This window comes from Bombus vosnesenskii, unplaced genomic scaffold (assembly GCF_011952255.1).
Source record: "Bombus vosnesenskii isolate JDL3184/JDL3185 unplaced genomic scaffold, Bvos_JDL3184-5_v1.1 scf7180000013353, whole genome shotgun sequence".
Taxonomy (NCBI): Eukaryota; Metazoa; Arthropoda; class Insecta; order Hymenoptera; family Apidae; genus Bombus; species Bombus vosnesenskii.
Genome location: NW_022882989.1, coordinates 214,816 through 237,804, shown reverse-complemented (window position 1 = coordinate 237,804; position 22,989 = coordinate 214,816). Strand labels below are relative to the sequence as shown.

At 37.1% G+C, this 22,989-nt stretch overlaps 1 protein-coding gene across 4 annotated transcripts in view; it reads right to left on the bottom strand.

The window, feature by feature from the left end:
• LOC117237018 (EH domain-binding protein 1) overlaps positions 1-22,989 on the bottom strand; it is a 59,930-nt gene that overhangs the window by 5,433 nt on the left and 31,508 nt on the right. For 3 of the 4 annotated variants that reach the window (XM_033500572.1, XM_033500571.1, XM_033500573.1), the window contains exon 5: positions 3,341-5,013. In XM_033500572.1, coding sequence (XP_033356463.1) covers positions 3,341-5,013 — 1,673 coding nt within the window. Of the gene's footprint in view, positions 1-3,340; positions 5,014-22,017; positions 22,072-22,989 lie in introns of all 4 variants that reach the window. The other variant, XM_033500574.1, reaches the window with a different exon arrangement.

Here is a 22,989-nt window from a genome sequence, read left to right as displayed (position 1 = left end):
TTTGATGACACCCTCGTTTGTCCACGCTTCCATCAGATTATCTACTTCCTTTCTTTCCGACGGCGCCAGTCTTCGCGGCCTTCGCGCTACCAGTTTGTCGCTTTTCAGAACTATTTTCGCGGTTATCCCGACGTCTCTCCTCTTCTCCGGCCTATACCCTTTAATAATATCCCGAATGGCTTCACGGTAATGAGGTTCTCGTACATGCGACAAGTCGATCTCGTCGGATTGTTCTATCGCGTTTACCCTCAGTACATCCGGCGCGTCCTCGTGACCGTCGGTCTGGTCGTCGAGTCGCAAAAATGTCACCTCGCCCCGTTTGACTCGCAACTCTACCTGGTCTAAAAAATCGGTACCTAAGAGTAGACTGTGTCTTGTCATTACCTTATTGGAGACAACATGCAGGGTGACGGTAAAGTCGTGCCCGTCGACCGTCATTACCCTGGTAAACTCGCCCCAGGTACTATTGCCAGCGGAACCAAAACCATCAAACCTAAGTTTGCAGTTTCCCAGAGGTGGTGAACCTAACCTCGCATACTCATCCGCTCGTATGAACGTAAGGTCACTACCTGTATCCACTAACGAGACAAACCTGCAGCCATCTATCGACACGTCCTTCACGTACTTCTTCCTCCCCGGTCTTGAGATTAGGTAAGTCTTTACTTGTCGCGCTGTACAATTCGCCGCCACATGTCCAAACTCGTTGCATTTGAAACACTTCATACCTTTTCCTTTCTCCGGGCACTTAACCCTTAGATGATCCTCACTACCGCAAATGGAGCATCTTCTTTTCTTCATTGCGTCCACAAATTGACTGGGCTTCCCGTTCTTCTGGGTTTTAGCCGGCTTCACAATCGACTTTGCTCTGCGACTCTTCTGCTCTTCGTACATCACTAACCTCTTCCTCAACTCTTTGATTGACGTAGCGCCGTACAATATAGCCTTATTGTTCTCGTCGTCTATTATTCCATCCACTATGTATTCCACCTTTGCTTCCTCCTCCATGTCCACATGGCTGGCTATTTCGAGCATGCGGTACATGTAAGCCAAACATGCTTCATCACTCTCCTTTTTTGTTTCCTCAAGTTTCTGATGTACTTGCCTACTGTTGACTTTCCTCGAAAATTCTTTCACTAGCCCCCTCTTCAACTCATGCCAAGTCCTGGCATGACACTCGAAGCTCGCAAATATTTTCGCTGATCCCTTCAGCAGCTTCCTCGCGTAGACTGCCTTCTGCCCATCCGACCACATGCACGTATCAGCGACTTCCTTAAACGACTCGAACCATCGTTCGACATTTTCACCTTTGTTGCCACTAAACGACTCTAATGCATCTTCGACGTCTCTCAAACTCAGTGTCGAACCAACACATGCCCTTCGACAATATCCATCACGGTCCTGATACATCCTTCGCGTACCTCTCTTGTATCCTCTTGCGTTTTTTTTGTCATTTTCATCCTCACTTTCGTCGTCGCTTTCTTCTTCCGACGATATGTCGTTACCATCACGCTCAGCTCTCTGTACGTTTCCTAAATCTCGTTGACCGGTTAGCTCTTCACCGCCCGTCGATCCCTTAGGATACGATTGTCCAGCCCTACACGCCCGATTCAGCCTTGCAATCAGCACTGACCTCGCACCCGATATAGGGAGGTTCATTCGCGCGAGCTTACTCCTCAGCTCCTCCAGCGTCGAACCCTCTTCACCCGACAATCGTTCGTCCCCAACGTTTGCCATTTTTCACACTACACAAACTTAAACAGTCAACGATATCGTCTTTTACCGCACCGCGTACCGGTAAATTCACAACTAGCTCGAATAGCTCTGTTAAACCGTTTCGTTTTCTGTCTTGTCCAATCCCGGCTGAGCCCCCAAAAATATGTAATATCGTGAAATAACGTGTTTACAAAGAGTGGACAATAGAGATGTTAATCAGACAGAAAAAGACGATTGTTGTTCAACCTGAACTATTCACGCCAAACGCACAGAAAACAGCGCAATCCACACTCTCTCGGCAACGCCACTCGCAACCTCTGTCTCCGCTCGACTCGCACACGGCTCCTCGACTCGCACTCTCTGCTTTTCGACTAACGCTCTGGCCGTTGCCGCATTCCGTTGTCTTTTTCCTAGGCCCACCGCACACGTGTTCTGCAAGCGCTCGTGGCCAGGGTCACGTAGGTCTTTTCCACGAAACTATGCACTTGAAAAGACCGATGACACATTGATGGGCCCGACGGCGCCTCGGCTCTCGCGACATTGTTCATAGTTCGCCCGATATTTCTTAGGCCTTTCGTCCACGATACTACATGCTATAACAATGATAAAAGTGAAGGGAAACATATGGCTTCTCATACGTTATACTTGATATACGGTATTGCGATATAATTTCATGATTCATTGTAAAAATATAGATTTGTATTAGGAGGAAACACGTTTCTGTCTTGCTATGATTACAAAATGATTAACGCGTAATGTATCTGTCTAGGTTGTTACGTCGCGTAACATTCTACCTAGCCGAGGCCACACACCGCGGGCAATATGGCGACCAGATGTCTTCGGATACTCGCAGCGTATCTTCCATGATTTCAAGGACCTTCCATAAATCACATAGATTTCCTAGAAAAGGTCCTCCAAACGAAACAAACATCTGGTCCGGAGGAATTTCTAGAGACTATTGTCTACCACGGCTTAACAAGGGAAAGTCAGTTTTTGTCACGTACGCTGCAACTTTCCTCCCACTAACCACTTTCTCTCGAGGGCGGTCAAGACCATTCGTTTAACCAATTAAAAACGAAGCCTATTCCCTCACTCTCCAAAATAACATCGGCACCAACGAATCCGATGGTCCCGTGCGCTAGACACACTCATCCTTAGCTCTCCTCCGAGACAGCATCGTCTTCCAAGAGTACTGTTTTTGCATCCTTCGAACGGTCAACATCCTTCGAGCGGGTATACACACCCGCAGATCACTCAGTCACTCACTCATCTCGTACATACGCACCAGTGTAACTATCCTCGTTATAAGTTGTGGAATAAACGGTGAAATATAACTTACTACTGTGTCATATTCAAATCAACTACCTCTGTTATCCTAAACGAAACAGGGGAGCGACTACTTCGCGGCGTTGATTCACCGAATCGTAGCGAGAAGTTACGCCCCTCGCTGACGCGTTTTCCTCGCGACCGCGTCTCTCCGCGAACGGTCGTAACAAGGTACTTACCTACATCGAATTTCTGCTGGATAAACTAATGAAATTTGTCTATTATTTTTACAATTAAACATTGTTAGCACGCTGCAACAATGAAAAGTATAGTTTAACAAATTTTTAATTTTTATACATACTTAATTGTGCGTGGTTTAGGAGTAGGCATAATCTCAGATGTTCTCTCCTTGAACTCCAAATCGCTATCGTGATCTTCTTCGTCGCTCCAAAAGGGATTTAGATTAATCTGTGGTGCGGCTAAACGTCGTTTTGTTGATCCTTCTACGAAATGTTGGTTAGCTTTACCACTTTTAAAATTACTTCTCGTAGCTGGTATTGGTAGAATAACTTCCTTCTTGTCTGTTTCTTCTACATTTTCAAAAGGATTTGTTAGATCTCTAGTAGGTTCTAAACTGTTCATAGTTGTCACGGATTTATCGGTAATTCCTTCTTCGTCTTCTTCCTCTTCTTCTTCTTCCTCTTTTTCTTTTTCTTCTTCCATCTCCGCCGCCTCCTCCGCCTCCTCCAGCTCCTCCTGTTCTTCGTCACTTTTAAAGGGATTTAAATCTTCGGGATAATCTTCACTAAAATTAGAGCATATTACGTTTGTTGCATTAATATCGTTCGCAACCGTAGATGTATGATGTTCAATACTTTCTGTATCCAAAGGAATCGATAAAGTTTTATTAACTTTCGATACACGCGATGATGATAACTCGAAAGGAGCAATCTGTGTCGAACTGTCTTTATCGAAGCTTTCTGCATTATATTTTCGAGAGTTATTTTGACCGATGTCTGTTTCCTGCATTGTCGTATCTGGATTTATTATCGGACTTTCACTGTTCCCTATACTTTTAGTCCTATGCCTTTTAGTTTGTATCTTGAATTTTAATGCTTCGGTATCATGAGTTTTAAGCTTATTCCTTTCGATATCATCTTTTTTCTTTTCAAACATTCTACGTCTTTTTTCAACTATAGAATAATTGCTCTCAGAACTAGTCTCATCCGATAATTCTTTGTCGTTGCTATGAGATGCTCTTGTTTCCTTAATTACATTATGAAGCGAAGCAACAGAAGTTATTGTTATTTGATCCTGTTCGTGTTTATCAATGTTTAATCGTTCATGGACGTAATCATGGACGTTTGTGTTTAACAGCCCGTCGTTATCAGGTTCTAGTTTTAAACAAGCAATACAACTGAGTTTATTCTCTTCTTCGAGTTTACTTCGTTTTTCGTACTCAGTATTAAATGGGTGTACTAAATTCCTGCTTTCTGTTTTTAAATTTGTATCATCTCCCTCGATGCTACTTCGATTTTCACTTATACGCATATTATCGTCTCTGTTCATCATCTGTTCATCATTTTCCGAAAATAGTTGATTCGATATGAAATTGAGCCGCAATCGAGAAGTTTGCGCTATTAAATCAGGAATAACAACGCGATCCATCGATTCGTGATCCATCCGCTCGATAGAATTACGACTAAACGGTTTTTTATTTACGTTTTCGTCATTGCTAAAAAATTGCTGACAACCGGAATCAATGTCGCTCTTTTCAATTTCGCTATATGTAGGATAGTCGTAACTTTGTGTTATTTGTACTGCAATATCTTCATCCGGACAGGTTTCACAGCAATATTGCCCTTCTTCGGTTTCATAATAATTACCAATAGTTAACTGATTATTACATCGAGCGCAGCGAAAGCAAGTACGGTGATAAGCAACATGGGCGAGGACCAGTTTTTCCGCTAGGAAAATTGGAAATCCACACACAACGCAGACATCCTTTCGCATACTACCCAGACACGTTGCTTCCTGCAGAATTTTAAACAAATATTTTAGTTTCTTCCTTTATATAGCGTATTTGTTTGTTATTGCAATTACCGTTGTACAACGGATTAAAATATTATAGAATAATTAGTATGAAAATTTAATATAACGATATCGTTATATAACAAGCTCCATACATTCAAAACACGACTATACTTGATCTTTCATAACTTATATCCTATTTTCTATATTTCGCAGCTTGCGTGAAAAGTTTCAACTCGCTCTAAAGTTAATACAAGACATTGTATGAAAATCGATTAACGAAGATATGTCATTGAAGCTTATTGTTACGGTTGAGCTTCCCCTATCCGAACTAATAGGGAGACAGAACTGTTCGGATAATGGAATTTCGAATGATAGAACAATTAATTTTCTAATATGAAATTTCTCATTTATTCAAATACAGATTAAGATTACTTGGTAGTTTCTTTAAATACTTATGTGTGTCCCATATCGTTTTTGCTGTTGAGTCACATAATTTTTTCAACATAAGTAACTGCATAGGGTTACATTTTTTTTTGCATATATTTTTGCGATTTCTATTCCACTTACACCACTTTCGAATTTTTCGATCGAAATTCAAGCGCCATACCGATCCAATTCAAGTTCCATACCAAACTCTTGTAATCAGAATTCACTCAATCGAATAAAGGAAAGAATACATTACATGTCACTGCTAATAAAAAATGGACACATTTAAAACAGAAAAGGGCATCCGAAACAAGGTAACCCGAAATATTATGTTCGGATAAATACATTGTAGGTATTGTGGGTACAGGTACGTATTATAGAACGTTCAGATATTAGACTATTCGGATAATGGTTGTCCGGATAAGAGGGGCTCTAGTGTACTCTCGATTTCCCCTACCATTTCGTCAATACTTTTTGCGTCGAATTGTAATGTAATAATGCAAATAATGCAAATAATGCAAATAATGTGAAATATTACTCGATAGTTAAATTGTAAAATAATATTTTGTATTACCCCGTTTTAATCATATTTGTGCAGTCTGCAAAACTACATAAATTATCAGTTAAATATAAAAGGACATTCTATACTATTCGATTTTAATTAAAACAAAAAATCGTATTATGAATATGTGATTGGATAATTTGTTAGTACAACTACGAATATTGATTATCGAATCTACGGATATACATATATACGTATATACGTAGTAGTAATTATTCTACATTATGTATTTTCTATTTTGTTTAATAGTTTATATCGTATACTTTTTTCGTTATTAAAAATGTCGTTCTTTAATTATCGACATCGCTGGTCACTATTTCATTTATCGTTCTAATATGTCCTGTTTAAATACATGTGGTGTGTCAGCAGTATCGTCGATTAATAATTAATTTATTTAATTTCATACAGTGAAAGATGACGCAATTTATGCGTCCAAAAGTAATGCATATTTGTTTCACAAATGAGGCTATTATTTTGTTGTAATAAAAAATATATAAAAGAAATGAAGTTCTACAAAATATTAAGGCGAATAAAAATAATTATTAATTATTTTTTATTATTTAACTTAATTAATTATTAAATATTAGACATGTAAATTTTTAAATCATCGCATATCGTAATGAAGTTTTTTCAAACAATTTCCAAGACAATATCCAACCTGAGAATTCTTACAAGCGTATGATGTCTTTTTGTCTACCATGTAATTAACAATATTTACACCGTTTTCGTTTGAACACCTACTTAATTTCGTTATCAACCATTATGTGGGCAAACCAGTAGACAAAAATTAATTAGACGATTATCAATCAGATAAGATGAAAAGATAATTTTCGAAATTCATTTTTTGTTTTGTTCTTTTGTGAAAATATGACTAAGAAATGTGACACATGTCACTTACATGGCGCCAATATACGTATATATAACTTAAGATTTCCTTTCCAAATAAAAGTAACCTAAGTAATCGTAAATAAAAGTAATCATAGGATTACTTTACATCTACTAGTAATTCAATGCAGCGGATACTAACACTAATATAATTATTTTTTAACTATTCCAAGAAAAGCACTATTATCCTAACTGTAAGTATCAGGTGTTCAAAATTTAATTTGATTAATTAAGAGATACTTAGAATGAATTGGCAGACTGTACCAAAGGCTGTAAATCGTAGTACCAATGGAATCTGGAGGTGGTTTTATCGCTCAAAATAAAATAAAAATTAACTAAAGCTTTCCTTTCTTATCCGATCACCCATTCTAATGCTTCATTATTCGAACTCTCTCTTATTTGAGTGTGGTATCCGAAAGCCGGATACGTATACGCCACTGCTTATAATTATTATCCAAACAACAGAGGTTTCGTAATGTCATCTTATTAAAAGTAAGTTAATGCTTCGTGATATCGTAAGTAAGAGTACAGTTAACATGTGATAAACGTGAATAACAAGTGACTGAGGATCGAATGAAAGAGATGAGATACCTAAGGCTAAAGTAAAAAGAAGAGCGATTCCGAGGATATAGATATGTAGGACAGAATAAAGATAGAATAAAGATAGAATAAAGGAAATACTCTGGCCAATCTGAGATGCTCAAGACGTTATTGGTATTTAAATAAAATACTTATTCTTACATACTTTGAAGTTCAATTAGTGCAAAAATTGAAACAATTAAGTTATTAGCTATGTCTGCAATTTTTAATTTGAAATTAAGAAATAACAAATAGGAAGAAAATAATTTTACTTACATTCGTTCATTATGAACGATGAACCTTGTTTCCACTTTGCGCTAACAAAACTGTAAAATTCTCGACCAATATCAACTACGTCCCTCAAATACACACTTTCGTACATTCATAATTTTACATTACAGAGAATCTTGCTTAATAATATAGGTATCAATACAGCAACGGAATCTGAAGAGCAATAATAGTGAACACTGGACGACACTTCAAGTTAAAGCTTGTGAAGCAACGATAACTATTCTGTAATGTACAATATACCTGTATAATATTTCACAGAACTGCAACTGGGGTGCGGGGGAGGGGTCATTACCTCCGCGTAGTATTTTTTTAATTTAGAAAATATATACAATTGTTGTTTCGTAAACATCATTTTTAACATAGTAAATTCATACATGTTAAACATCGTGTAACATAATATTAGTAGCACGTATTAGACTTTTTGTAATATGATACTAATGTAACTTTATCGTGCTTACTAGTAAATGAGAAATATTTGCAATATTTCGTCGCATCGCGTTTTTGAAATGGTCGACAGCTGCTTAAAACCACAGAAATACTTTTAACACTAGGCTTACGGGCGTTTCGTATATACCTATCTCTACGAGCACCCGTCAAATTGACGGGTAAACGAAAATACACATTTTTCTTTAAAAAATCGACTTATTCAAATTAAGTCTAAAAGGAACAATATTAGGTTTCGCGTTTGAATGAGTTATTAATAAATAAACAATCTTTTTTTTTTAATTATTACTAAAAAAATTACAATAACATTAATACTAGGTTTGCGGGACCCGCCAATTTGACGGATTTCGAAGTTCGAAATGAAATATCTCAAGAACCATAGCATTAATTTTAACCATTTTGCATTTTCCGAAATATGGAACAGGTTTATAAGTAATAGCCAGACTTGTTATAAGCCATATGAAAATATTTCGATAGATGAGCAATTATTTCCAACGAAAGCCCGGTGCAGATTTACACGATATATGCCGAATAAGCCCCATAAATTTGGCATTAAATTTTGGTTAGCAGTTGACGTCCAAACAAGGTATATTTTGAATGGTTTCCTTTATATGGGGAAAGATGAAACTCGATGCTCAATACCGTTGAGCGAGTTTGTAACACTAAAATTAGTCGAACCATATTTACAACGAGGCAGAAATATAACGGCAGACAATTTCTTTACGAGCATCCTGCTAGCTAAAAAATTGCTAGCACAAAAAACAACTTTGGTTGGGACCATCCGGTCGAACAAAAGAGAACTGGCAAAACCAGCGAAGGAAAAAAAGGACAAGATGACTTTGTTTTCCTCAGATTTATATAAATCAGAAAATTGCACACTTACTGTGTATAAAAGTAAACCTAAAGTAAAAGTTCTCCTTCTAAGCACCAAACATACAGGTGTATGAATAGAAGATAATTATAAACGTGCTCCAGAAACCATTGCTTTTTACAATAAAACAAAGTTTGGTGTGGACGTCGTTGACCAAATGTGAATGTGAAATAGTGTGAAAGTCGGGAGTTTCCGATGGCCCCTTCAAGTCTTTTTCAATATTTTGGATTTGGCAGCGATAAACGGGTGGATATTATATAAAGAGTGCACCAGATCGAAATTATTCAGAAAGGAATTCATATTTTGTTTAGCCGAGGAATTAGCTGGAGAAAACAAGAGGAACATTTGCCAAAGATCAGGCGCTTCATTTCTGTCACCTTCAAAGTCAGAAGTGCGAAAAAGTTGCCAAGTGGGTTATTGCAAAAAAAAATAGAAGTAATAATTATTGTATATATTGCAAAAAGATCGTATGCGGAAAATGCACGAACAACATTCAGTATATTTGCAAAAAATGTGCTCAATAGATATGGTTACCCTGTACCGTTAATGTTATTGTTATTTTTTTAGTGATAATTTAAAAAAAGACTTTTTATCTATTAATAATTTATTTAAATATTGTTCCTTTTAGACTTAATTTGAATAAATCGATTTTTTAGAGAAAAATGCGTATTTTCCGTCAATTCGACAGGTCCCGTAGAGATAGGTATATTACATACAGATTTCAAAAATTAGAAAGCCTGGGAAAAAATAATTTTGTGTATAAATTCTAAAATAGATGAAATGATTAATTTACGATGCAAAATGGTTAAAATTGGTGCTATGGTTTTTGAGATATTTCATTTCGAACTTCGAAATCCGTCAAATTGGCGGGTCCCGCAAACCTAGTGTTAATATAGGGTAAATTATTTAAATAATTGAATACAAAATGTTGTTAATACGTTCACTGCGGTGCGGGACATATAGATCCCGTAACGAACCTACCTCCTGGGCGGCTTCTTTTTCAGTGGTCTTCCCCTATTTGCGAAGTTAATATTTCAGTCATTTTTCTACACTTCGCAACGATATAAATACTAATAAATAATAATTGAACCTTTGTATAGTAAAGTAACATAATATAGTGAAAAATTCTACGGAACTTAGTTGTACTATAATGCAAAAGACGTACCGGGCTGTTGTACAGGGATTATTTATCCCGTATCGCTAAGAATGGAACAATGCTTCTCGTTATCAACAGATACTACTATACAAATTTTTTAAATACAAAAGTGCAATACTAAGTATATGTTGAAATGCGAATGGGGTTATAATAGTCTCGTACCGCTAAATAGGAAAATTCTTGAAAAAGTCACCGCAGTAAACGTTTTAATAACATCGAGTTGCTCTTTCTATTTGGCAAATGCAATCTTATCGTAACGACGTGATTTGAATTCGATTAAGCGTTAATAACGATCGATTAAACATTTCGTTTTTCCTCAATAATGGTGTGAACTGTATTTAAATCTTTTATTTCTTTTATCTTTAATATGTTCATTTACATCAATTTGTAATATTTCGATTGGACTAAGATCTGGAAACTGACGAAGAGAGAATGCCATGGTGAAGCTAATTGCATAGAACAATGGTTCGTTCGCTTATATGCTTTTGAAATGTTTAACATTTCAGTGTTTGCAAATGGTAAGAAAACTTGATTTAATATATTTATGTACTAGCCGTCCGGCCGCCACTTTACCTGCACAGTATTTAGTTTTATGACAATTTATGTTTATTATCCTTATCAATTTATGTTTCAACACCATTTAGAATTTGAGTTTTCAAAAACGCTTAAATACGTGTTTGTTTATTTTTGATAAGGATGTAAATATGTTTGCCAAATCCCAAATCTCCAGCTTTTGGATATACAGATACGGTATTATATACGGTATATATATACAGCTTACGCCTTTTTCACTTCAGTAAGGATTGAATTTCGAAAAACGCTCAAACACGTGTTTATTTATTTTTAATGAGAAGTTTTTATGCCGAATTTCAAGTCCCCGACGTTAGCAATTTGTGGAATATGGGTATCCTTGAAAAATGAATTTACCTCCTTTCTACTCCTTTAGTGTCCATATTTCCAAAATTCCTTTCTCATCCCATGCCTAATCATAAAAGAAGTATGCCATTCAAATTTCACACTTCTAGGTACAGCGGTTTGTGCTGGACGTTGATAACCGTATCAGTGACTTGTGCATTATATGCATATATCAGCGACTTGTGCATTATATATATATATATGATATGTCGGAGATGAAAGGAAAGCCGAAGCCTTTCCTTGGAAATTTTGGGAACATCCTCTAGTACTCTAGCGTAGATTTTATCATAGCTGTAATTGTTCAAGATTTGTGATAGCGAGATTGGGTTCGAGGTGATAATTGGTCGCCGAACGTAGCCACGGTCACGGGATGGACGTTTTGCCTAACGGAGGTCTGCAGTGGTTGTAAGGGTTTTCCGAGAAATGTGGTTGTGGCGGCATGCGTCCTCAGGAGCGGGCCTAGCCACGTGTGATGTTGCCTCGGAGATGCCGATACAATGGGACATACATTGTATTAATAATCAAACTCCAGGCAGAAACTGCCTAGCAACGGCGTTTGGAACTTTCTCGATGCTTCCAACGAGTGTGTATCAGACTTCAGGCAGAGGCTGCCTAGCAACGGGTGTTTGAAACCTTCTCGATGCTTCCAAACGAGTATAGAAAACAAAATGCAATCGTACAGCGAGAAAAATCTCCACAAGTCTGGCATTCGTGCGAATGCCTTGGAGAGTGACACATCGAGCATTTTCAACAATCGTATTTTGCGCCTAAGATTAGTTTACGCTTGGTAAAGAGTTATCCCGTTGACCGTGGATTCGTTTGAACCCAAAAACATTGTTAATAGTGTTCATTAAACGTTATTATTCGTAAATCACATTATTCATTAAACTTACTATTCGTTAAACTTATTATTCATTAGACTTATTATCTGTTAAACTTAATTGTTCGTACAATTTATTATTCACTAACTTCATTGTTCATCAAACTTATTATTCATTAGACTTATTATTTGTTAAGCTTTGTGATAGTCTTGTATATACGTGTAAATATAATCTCGGCTTTGTGAAACGATGGCTAATCCACACGAAGAGTTGTTACGCACCCAAAATTCCAATTTTAACCCGACATATATATAGTATCGTGGAAAAAAGGCGTGTGGTGGTACTCAATAGCAAATACCACTACTCGACACTAACTAGTGTCGGACGACGGCAGCGCAGTGGTTAGCGCCTTAGGTTGCGAACGTTTCGGAACCCGGGTTCGAATTCCGGCGACCGAAGTCCGATTTTTCTTCCACGATACAAAAAATGAAGAGAAAAGCGGCCGTACCCAGCAGCGACATCTACACCCAAAGCGCAGCTTACGATGAAAGGACATCGGAGCTCTTCCCTTTTGGAACTTCGGGAAAATCCCTTAACATCGTAATCTAGATTCTATCATAGGCGTAATTAAACAATTGTCGTCCTTCGATCCGATTGTATTTGTTCGAGATTTGTGATAATGAGCTTGGCCTCGAGCCGACAACCAGTCGCCGAACGTAGCCGCGGTCACGGGATGAACGTTTTTGCCTAACAAAGGTATGAAGTAATTGTATAGCTCTTCTTAAAAAAAAAATAGTTGTAGCGGCACTCGACAATAAACATTCCAACGGTTTCTGTCCCGTGGCTCGCCACACGCAGACCCTATTCTTCGGGTAAGATGATTACCAGGTGTCGACGCATCTCCACAGTACACGTTCAGCTAGCCTGAGGACCCGTTACAAATCTCAAGATTTAGTTAACTAAAGTCCTTCAGACAAACAGTCTTTGTCCCAACTACGGGAAGATAGGGGAAATCTATTTTTTTCACGAACGACGCTTCTCACTAGCAACCTTCCCTCAAGGGCGGCTAACATCCTTCTCTAACCACCAACATGGAAATTGACCAATTTATATTTACTGGTTTATATTACAATTTATATTTATTAGAGATTATATTTACTAGTATAAATATTGATTTTTACAAAGTTTGACAAATAACCGTGCTGATTAGACACTCGAGATGTTAGTGACAATGTTCTTAGGTTCAATAACGAATCCACGGTCAACGGGGTAACTCTTTGTTAAACGTAGAATATATTTTGAAGCACAAAGTAACGTTTGCTGTGACGCTCGGTATAATAATGCACGTAAAGACGATGTGCAAACTCTCCAAGTGATCGCAAGAATAAAAGACTGATGGAAATTTTCTTACGATCGCGTTTGTTCGTTGCATGTTGGCCGGGGATACCAACAAAATTCCAGCCGCAGTTTCTAGGCAGACCCGCGTAGAGCTGACATTGCTCCTGCCTGGGGTTTGATTGTTAATACAACGTGTGTCCCACAATATTGGCACTTCTCTGTTAGGTAAAAACGTTCATCCCGTGACCGTGGCTACGTTCATATATATATATATATATTATTGTATACACACATTTGTATTGTCATACGAAAAAGGTCTATAAATGCTTCATTAAAAAGTTGTAACAAAATTTGAATTGAGACAAACACGTATATACGCCAATATTCTTTTTCTTAAAATTAGTTTAATATGGGATAAGATATTGTACATAATGTTCATGGTATGTGTTGACTTAGTATCATAGGCATTTTGTAATCAATATTTCATAATATCTTTGTTTGAATCTTTCTAAGAACGAATGAAACGTGCTACTTTTCACAACACACGTTGATATATTTATTGCTTTCGTGCATGATTCTACTATACGACGGCAAACATACACTATTTCTTTTCAGATTCAAAAGTGAGACAAAATTGTTACAGGAATCGGTCTATACATATATGTGCAATAAATTGAATAGCACATCGATATCAAGTCTCCATTGATAAAGGCGGACGAGACTTCGAAATGCACATAAGTTCTTGCCTGATCAGGAAGGCTCCCGCCTAGACCAAGTACTCTGTATCATTGTTATCAACCACCTACCTGATCTAATTTATGAGGCTAAACCTCTGCCATTTGCGGGCAACCTTAAATTGTTCATGAGGATAGGTAATTACCTATCACTCCGACTCACTTGAATTACTAGACGGCCTTGATAAGCTTTCTAATTGGTCCACTTGCAACAAACTGTATTTACATATACCAAACTGCCACGCGATGAAAAAGTCGCGTAATAAGAATAAAATTCTGTATCCATACATACTTAATGATTCTCAGCTATCTACGATAAATTGTCTGAGAGATCTGAGCGTCGTCTATGATGAGCGATTATCCTACACCAAGCATACCACTAATATCAACAGAGCAAACAGGTCCCTTGGATTTATCTTTCAATTCTGTAAGGATTTCCGAAACGCTTTTACACTGAATACTCTCTATAATTCATTATTTATACCTCACTTGGAATATGCTTACATCATATGATCTCTTTATCAGTTCAAATATATTCAACTTATCGAAAGAAGGAAACATAATTTCCTGTCATTTGCATTACGTGCATTTAGTTGTTGAATCCAGAGTCGAAACTACGACTATGACTCTGCACTCCGCACATTGAATATGCTAACACTGTAGAACCGAAGAAAAGTTGCTGATATTCTTTTTTGGCTGAACTTTGCTTTAGGAGACCAAAAATTATTAACTTTTTATGCGCAATCCTGTAATTTTCAATGCGTAAAATCCGAAAATGCAGGTTTGGAGTTGCGGAGACTAGTGGTTAAAAAATTATGAATATGTAAAAGTGAGCATTTTTAGGGTATTTTATTTTATATAGGGTATTGGCAGAAGCCAAATGGCCATTCCAAGAAGCCAAATCCATGCTTCCTCCAGTGAGTCGAGTTGGTGGAGTTACTGGCTGCACATGGGTTAGGTTGAGTCAGACGTATTTTACATGTGTTCGCAATTTCGCTCTGACATCATTCAAGGTCTACAGGTAATAGCTTTTCCAATGTTTTTTTTTTTTATTCTTTACATTCACAATTTGTCCAGTTTGGGCATTAGGTAGAATTTTCTAGCTGTTTGATTATCATGTGGGTGGGACCCCCAGCGGGATACCATCTTCGTATTTGTTAGGTCGTGTCCTTTGTGAGGTCTGCTGGGTGTTTCCTTTTCAGTCTTCTATCCATGTTTGAGGTGTTGATCGTTTCCACAGCTAGCCGGTTTGGATGTGTTCCTATTCTTTCTTTGTATTTTCCTGTGTATCTGTTAATTTCCTTTTTGACCGTTGGTATTCCCAGGTCCTTCCGTATGTCCTCGTTTCTAACGTACCATGGGGCGTTTACTATTGTTCTAAGAATTTTAGTTTGTATTGTCTCTATTTTGTTTATATGGCTCATTGCTGCTGTCCCCCACAGTGGTATTCCGTACGTCCAGATTGGTTTTATGATCGTTTTGTATATTTTTAATTTATTTTCTATGCTTAATTTGGATTTTCGACTTGTTAGCCAATGCATTTGTCTCCTTGTTGTCTGTATTTTGTCTATTATTGATTTAGTATGCTGTTTCCATGTGAGTTGTGTTTCCAGGTGGAGTCCTAGGTATTTGACTTGCCTTGTTTGCGGTATGTGCGTGCCGTTCAGTGGGATGTTTGGTGGTGTCTGTTTTCGTAGTGTGAATGTAATGTGGTTGCATTTATCGGGGCTTGCTTCTATTTCTTTATCTTGCAGCCACATATTTTTTTCTATTTTTGTGATATGTTCTTGTAGTAATTTGACTGCTGTTTCTGGGTTAGTGTGCCTGACTAGTACAGCTGTGCCGTCCGCGAATGTCAGTATTTTGCTATTGGTAGTTGTTGGTATGTTGGCTGTGTATAGTGTGTACAGTACTGGTCCTAAGACGCTTCCTTGCGAAACCCCTGCCTTGATGTCTTTGACTTCGGAGTATGTGTCCTTGATTTTTATTACGAAGGTTCTGCTGCTTAAGTAAGATTTTAGCAATTGTTATATTTGCTCCGGAAATTGTTTCCTGATTGTTTGTAGTAGGCTTTCGTGGTTTATTTTGTCAAATGCTTTCTCTATGTCCATAAATGAGCCTGTGCATTTGCTCTATAGTGGAGTGTCTGTTTCTGAATCCAAATTGGTAGTCTGGTATTAATTTTTCCTTCTCTATTATTGGTTTTATGCGGTCGTATATTATTTTCTCCAGTATTTTAGAAAACACAGGAAGTAGTGATATTGGTCTGTAAGATGTAGTTTGGTATGGGTCTTTGCCTGGCCTAAACCACCTAAATAACATTACCTAATTAACATGTTACCTAAATAACATTATGATCTGTGCCAGTTTCCATAGTTTAGGAAAGTATTGAATTCTTAGTATTGCATTGAATATTATTGTAGTTAGTCTTATCGCTTTTGGCGGAAGGTTTTTCAAGACTTTACCATTAATTAGGTCGATTCCTGGTATTTTATTATTTTTTGTTTTCTCGATTATGTTTCTAATTTCTTGTGCTGTTGTTTTAGGTGTGGTGTAGTGTTTGTCAGTCGAGGTTCTAGTGGTTTGCGCATCCTTGTCCGTATGGCATTTGGGGTTGCTGTTGTTGACATTATGTGGTATAAATGTGTTGTACAGGTGCTTGGAAAACTCTTCAGCTCGCTCTTCGTTGCTTCTTGCCCATGTGTTGTCTGCTTTTCTGATTGCTGGGTCTAGTTTTATTGGCTTCTTTATTCTTTTCATGGCATTCCATAGGGAGTAGTCCTAGGAGAATTTTGTGAATTCGTTATTGTTGCGCTCTTTTATTTTGTTTTTTATTTCCTTTGCAAGTTTGTTTAGGTGTTTTTTGTTTTCTCGTGTTCTATGTTTTTGCCATTTTGCTTTCGCTTTTCTTTTTTCTCTAATTTTTTCAAGTATGTCTGGTGGAATTATTTTTGTTTGTCTGTTGGTTGATTCAGGTATAGTGGTTGCCCATGCTGCTTCTTGGGTAGTTTCTGTCAGTGCTGTTACTGCCTGTTCGATGTGTTCGGGTGTTTTCAATGGGATGTTGCAGTTGGTTTTGCTCTCGATTATTTCTTTAAAAGTTTGCCATTTATTGGTTTTGTTGCATAGTATCTCTGGATTGCTATAAAATATTGGTTTGTTTCTGTATGTAATTATTATGGGTGTATGATCGGGGCTAAGCTCGAAGCTGGGTGCTATATTTAGTTTATTTGCGTTTAGTCCCTTTGTAACTGCAAAGTCGAGTAGGTCAGGAATTTTGCTCAGGTCTGTCGGCCAGTATGTCGGTCTTCCTGTGGATAATATATTGAGGTTGTTGTTTCTAATGTATTTTTCCAGGGTTCTACCTGGAGGTGTGGTAATTCTTGATCCTCACAGCGTGTGCTTTGCATTGTAGTCTCCCGCTGCGATATACTTGTCACCTAAGTATTGAAAGTACTCTTCCCACATTTGTGTTGTCATTTTGTGTCGCGGTGGTACATATACTGCTGACAACTGGAAGTGGATGCTGCTAGTTTGTACTGTAATGGTTGTTACTTGGGTATATTTCTTTCTTACTTGGCTGTGTAAGTGATGTTTGATATCGTTTCTTATTATCATTTTCATGTAGCTTGTTGGAGTGAAGTGTGTTTCTGAAACAAGTAATATGTCGATATTGTTGTTATACAGGAATGTTTTAGTTTCTAGGACCCGTTGTTGTAGGCCGTTTGAGTTCCAGGCTGCTATTTTCAGCGTGTCCGTTTTTATTTTTTGCTTAGCATGTTTGTAAGAAGTTGTAACATGACTGTGATTTGTTGCGTTTGCTGTCTAAGAACTGCGTTTTGTTCACTTATCATTTTTGTTAGCATTTCGGTGTTTTTTATGGATTGTTTAAGCAGTTCCTTCCTTTCTGTAGTGTCGTAGTTGTTATTGTTCTGATTTTGGTTGTCTAAGGGCGGCGATTGGTTAACTACTTGCGCGTAGCTTCGACTACCAACGGTGTTGGTGTTACTGTGGTTATTGTTCATTACGTGCTGTAGATTTGGTGTTGTCTCAGTTTCTGTGCTATTCTGTTGCGCGTGAAAGTTATTGTGTGCCCCGTTTCGAAGCGGCGGAAACAGTTTACGTTGCAGTTGTTTTCTGACTACACAGCCTTTCTAGCTAGCTGGGTGGTTTCCATTGCAGTTGTAGCATTTTACTTCATTTATTTTTCCTATGTATGGACAGTTTATTGTTAGGTGCTTTTCTGCGCATTTGACACACGCCGGGTTTCTGTTGCAGTAATTTTTTGTGTGTCCATATTGCTGACACCGTATGCATTGCGGTATATCTTTTTTATATCTACGTGGCTCCACTGTTACTCTTTTGTTTAGAACCTTTTTAATTTCAAAAATTTCTTTGTTATTATTTTTAGGTTCGAGTTCTATTAGGAATAGCGGTAATGGTTGTTTAGTATCGTGCCTGGTTATGTTGTTTATTGCTCTTACCTGATGCCCAATTTTAGCTAGTTTCTCGCATATGTTATTTGTATTTGTTTTTGGGGTTTTATCTGCTTTGTAACTTTTATCAGTTTTGAGCTGCGTGATATCCGGTGTTTTTTTTTTTTTTTTTAGTGCTTTTGTCACTTTTGTGAAAGTTTCTGGGGTGTTCGTTTGTACTTTTACCTGGTTTTGTTTTAATTGTTTTATACTGTAATTTTCTTTTCCTGTCGTGTTATTCAGTAGTTTAATGAGGGGGTCTATTATTTGGGCTTCAATGTAAATTGGTAGTGGTTTGGCGATGTGGGTGATTGGTTTTCCTGCTGGGTCTGTTTCTTTCTCTTCTGAGTTGCGCTGAAGGAGTTTTGGAGTGTAATTTCTTGTAGCCATTGTTGCTTTTCTGCTTCTATAGCTTTCCTAACGTTTATGTTTGGTGTTATTTTGCGTTTTTTATTGTAACTTGCCACCTTCCAGCTTTCATCCTGGTGGGTTAGTTCGTTATTGGTTTTATTCTCGTCATTGTTTTGTACTGGTTCTATTTCAATTTCGTTTGTAGCTGAGCACTCCTGTTCTTCGTTTAGTGATTGGCTTGGTTTTGATATGTTTGTAACTTTGTTTATGTAGTATGTTTCATCTTTACTTATTATTTTTATCGGTGGGATGTGTTGTTGCATTTTACATTTAATAATAATCTTCTTAGTAGAGGACACGGATTTCCACCATTTGACTATGGGCGTTGTCGTTCGTAACTTTCTTTTCCCCACTTGCCGCACTTTCTTCGAGGCACTGTTTTACACGTCCGTTTAGCTCGGCTGCTCGGGCAGAACTGACGTTTCCAATGTGGCCGGAGTATTCTCACTTATACTTTCTTCATCGCTATACTGGCTGCAGAGGGATACCAACGTAAAACAATCAATCATATCGTGTAATTTGTAGGTTAACGAAATTGGTTTTAATTTAGGCTAGTAGGCTGTAATATTACTACAAATTGTTACGTTAGTACAAACTAGTTTTTGGCGAGTTTAATCGCAGCTCCTGATGATACGCATACACAGAAAATAGAATCCAATTGACGGCCAGCTAAAGATTGGATGAGGGCGACAGAATTCTTCCAAGACGATGAATTTACTGATCCCCTGTGGATTCTCACAGCGATTCCCACACTATGGTGGCGTTTTTTCCGTTATAACGATATCGATTTAATGGCATCGTTAATGAAAAAATCCGAAGACAGTACATTTTTGAATAAAGTAAGCGGAAGTTATGTGATTGCCCATCTATGCAGACTAATCAGATGTTATCTGTGCGGTGTCATTGGACGAAGCATGGGATTCTTCAACTCAGAATTAGACTTTCAGATTTTACGCATAAAAAACTACAAAATTGAACATAGAAAAGTCAATAAGTTTTGCTTCCCTAAAGTGAGATCCAACCCTTTTTTCATTTATTATCTTTAATAATCACATTGACAGTCCTTTGTTAGTTCAACTTATTAATTTCAATACTTGCCCAATTTCTTTACTCTTAACAATTGCTCTTGTAATATTCTAGCTTTGCGAGTTGACTTTTTCTCGCGTGATCTCAGATTTTGTGACCTCGTCACCACAATATGCAACTATGCAAATAGTATTTCCGAACGAGTTGATCTCTTCTCTGGCTCTTGCTATAAGTTAAGGCGATCAGTTACAATTATTTAATTCTTAACGTGTTATTATAGTTTGATTCTCTTCATCTGTCTTTTTTCTTATTTATATTTTTTATTTTCGTTTTTTTTCTTTGTTGTACATCCGTTATTCATTATCGTAACTTCCTTTCTTCTTTGTACCATAGAAGTTGTACCCATAAATATACAATAAGTATATAATAATAATTAAATAAATAAATAAGTACTTATATGTATATATTTAGCTTTACGTTTTATATTTTCTTTATAGGTTTTTAAGGAAGCATTTTTGGACTTTTTACTGCGTAACGTTTTATTCTTACTTTCACCTATAGAACACACTGGTAAAATTTGTACGCTAAATTCCAGGATGCCCTGTATAATTCTATTTTACTGTCTTATCGAGTTTTTCGAACCTCTTATAATTGGCTTTTGTTGTATAGATTTTGTAGAAAACTCCATCGTTAGACCATTGTCGGACATTGAATTGCGTTTCACGTGGGGAAACGACTATCGATCAATTTTCCAAAATCCAATATTCCAGTAAATTTCAGATATGGTTTCTTTTCTTGTGGTTTGAAAAATGTAGTTAAATTAAATTTATAATGTAGTAAGTCGAATAAATTTAATATAGTCCGTAATGTTTATACAGCTCAACTTCAATACTACGAATTTGTTCAAGAATTTCGTGACGATCAGCTTTCAAAATATGGTACAGAATTCGATCTTCGCGAGTTATTGCTTTGCGTGACCTCTTACTTCCTTTGTACATTATTAGTCGTGCCAATATTAGTATATATTTGGAATAAATTAGATAGTGAATATCCCTCAATTGTCAATATTTTTATTTGTATCTTTTGCTTATAAATGATATCTCATCCGTCACACATCGTTTCTGAAGTGACATGCATTTAATACGACACATTGTTATTAAGTGAAAGACACTCGTTGTATTTCGTAGAGCAATTTTATTTAGCAAATTTGGAATAGAGTAATTAGAATAGTAAGGCTACATATATACATTGACTCGATTGTCACAAATTGAGTTTCATTTTGAAGTTCCTTGGAAGTATATATACTGCTATTGTTTGCCAAAATTGATGGGAACCAACCGTTGGGAAACAATAAGCCGACGCAAAGTCGGTGTAGAAAGTCTAATGCCGAATGCCGAATGCCGAATGCCGAATGCCGAATGCCGAATGCCGAATGCCGAATGCTTTAGGTCGGTTATCATAGCTGCATTCCTAGGTGGGACGACGCCAATCATCTCTTATTTGAAGTGGCGTCATCTACGCAGGAAGAAAGTTTGGGGTTCGTAGGCAGCTGCTTAAATGTCATGCGTGAATAAGAATACAAAGCGTATGAGACGACGATCGACGTAACCTCGATAAAAAGGATGACTTCTAGTCTCTAACAGTGAAGAGAGGACCGAGACTGTTCCAATGTCAGCGCAAATCTCAAAATTTAAACAAAATGAAGTGATAGCGGACATCCGTTATAAGATGCAATTATTTATATTCCGTCAGCCGCTCGAATGAGAAATAAATGGATATTTAGTTACAATAAAAAGAGCCTATCTTTGCAAGACAGAAAATGAAGGACGTTGAGGTGATATTATTTTCTAGAATCGAAATATCTATTATCGTTTTATAAATCTTAATTAAAAAGATAGCAGGTGAGTAAGAATGTCATTACAATTACAAATCCTCCAAGAACTTTAGTCTCAAATATAGAAATTGTATGATATAAATCGTTTTCATGCAAAGAAATGTAAGGATTTGAAAATATCTATCTAGAGAAGAAAATAAACACATGCATAACGATAAACGACGAAACAAAATTACCTTCTAGCAGAATATTTCAGGTTTATATTGTCCCATTAAGTCCAAGCTTTCCTCCTGGAGAATAAAAATATATAGTAAGGCAAGTAAAAACGTATTCATGGCATAATAAAAAATTTCATCTGTAAACTCAAACTTGATGAATGTATTCACGTTACTAATCTTTACTTTTGACTTTTCGACCCATATTTATTCGAACTTTTTTACATCATTTGGCAAGTACTATCTACCCTGGAAGTTGTGAATCCTCTTTTAGTCCTATTCTGTATGTATAGTTGGGTTATATAGGGTTACCTCTAAATCATCGGCAATAATTTCATCGATACCATTTCACCTACATCAAGTTCACCGATACTCCGACGACTCAAAGTCACCGACGATCGTTTCATCGACTATCATTTCGCCGACATGGTCTTTTGTCGAAAATTATTACCTTTGCCTTTTAAGCACGAAAATGAATACGTAGATAAAGATGTAGTATATGATCATCTTGAAATGTCGAACGTTGTTTCTCGAAATAATTGTCATTAAAATGTCATCTTTATTTTATATTATTTATTTAGTTACGGGAACCTAGAGTTCCAGAGCCCTGTGTTACAAAGCATATAAAGAAGGGCAGAAAACTAATGTAAGAATATATAGATATGTCGGGTTTACATTAGAATTAGGGTTAGGGACGTGAAACGAATCTTCGTTTGGATTACACGTTGTCGTTATGCAATAGAGAAGACATTGACTAGTGCAAATACGATTATCATAGAACCGGACAAGTAACCGTGGTAGTTAGATACTCGAGAAACTAGTGGCAATGATCCTAGGTTCAATAACGAATCCGCGGTCGACGGGATGCCACAGAGGAAAACTATATGGGGTGTGTCTAAGGACACGAGATCATCGGATTCGTCGAGGATAGCCTTCGTTCAGAAAGTAAGGGAAATTGGTGTTGCTGCTAATCGGTCAATCTCCACATCGGTG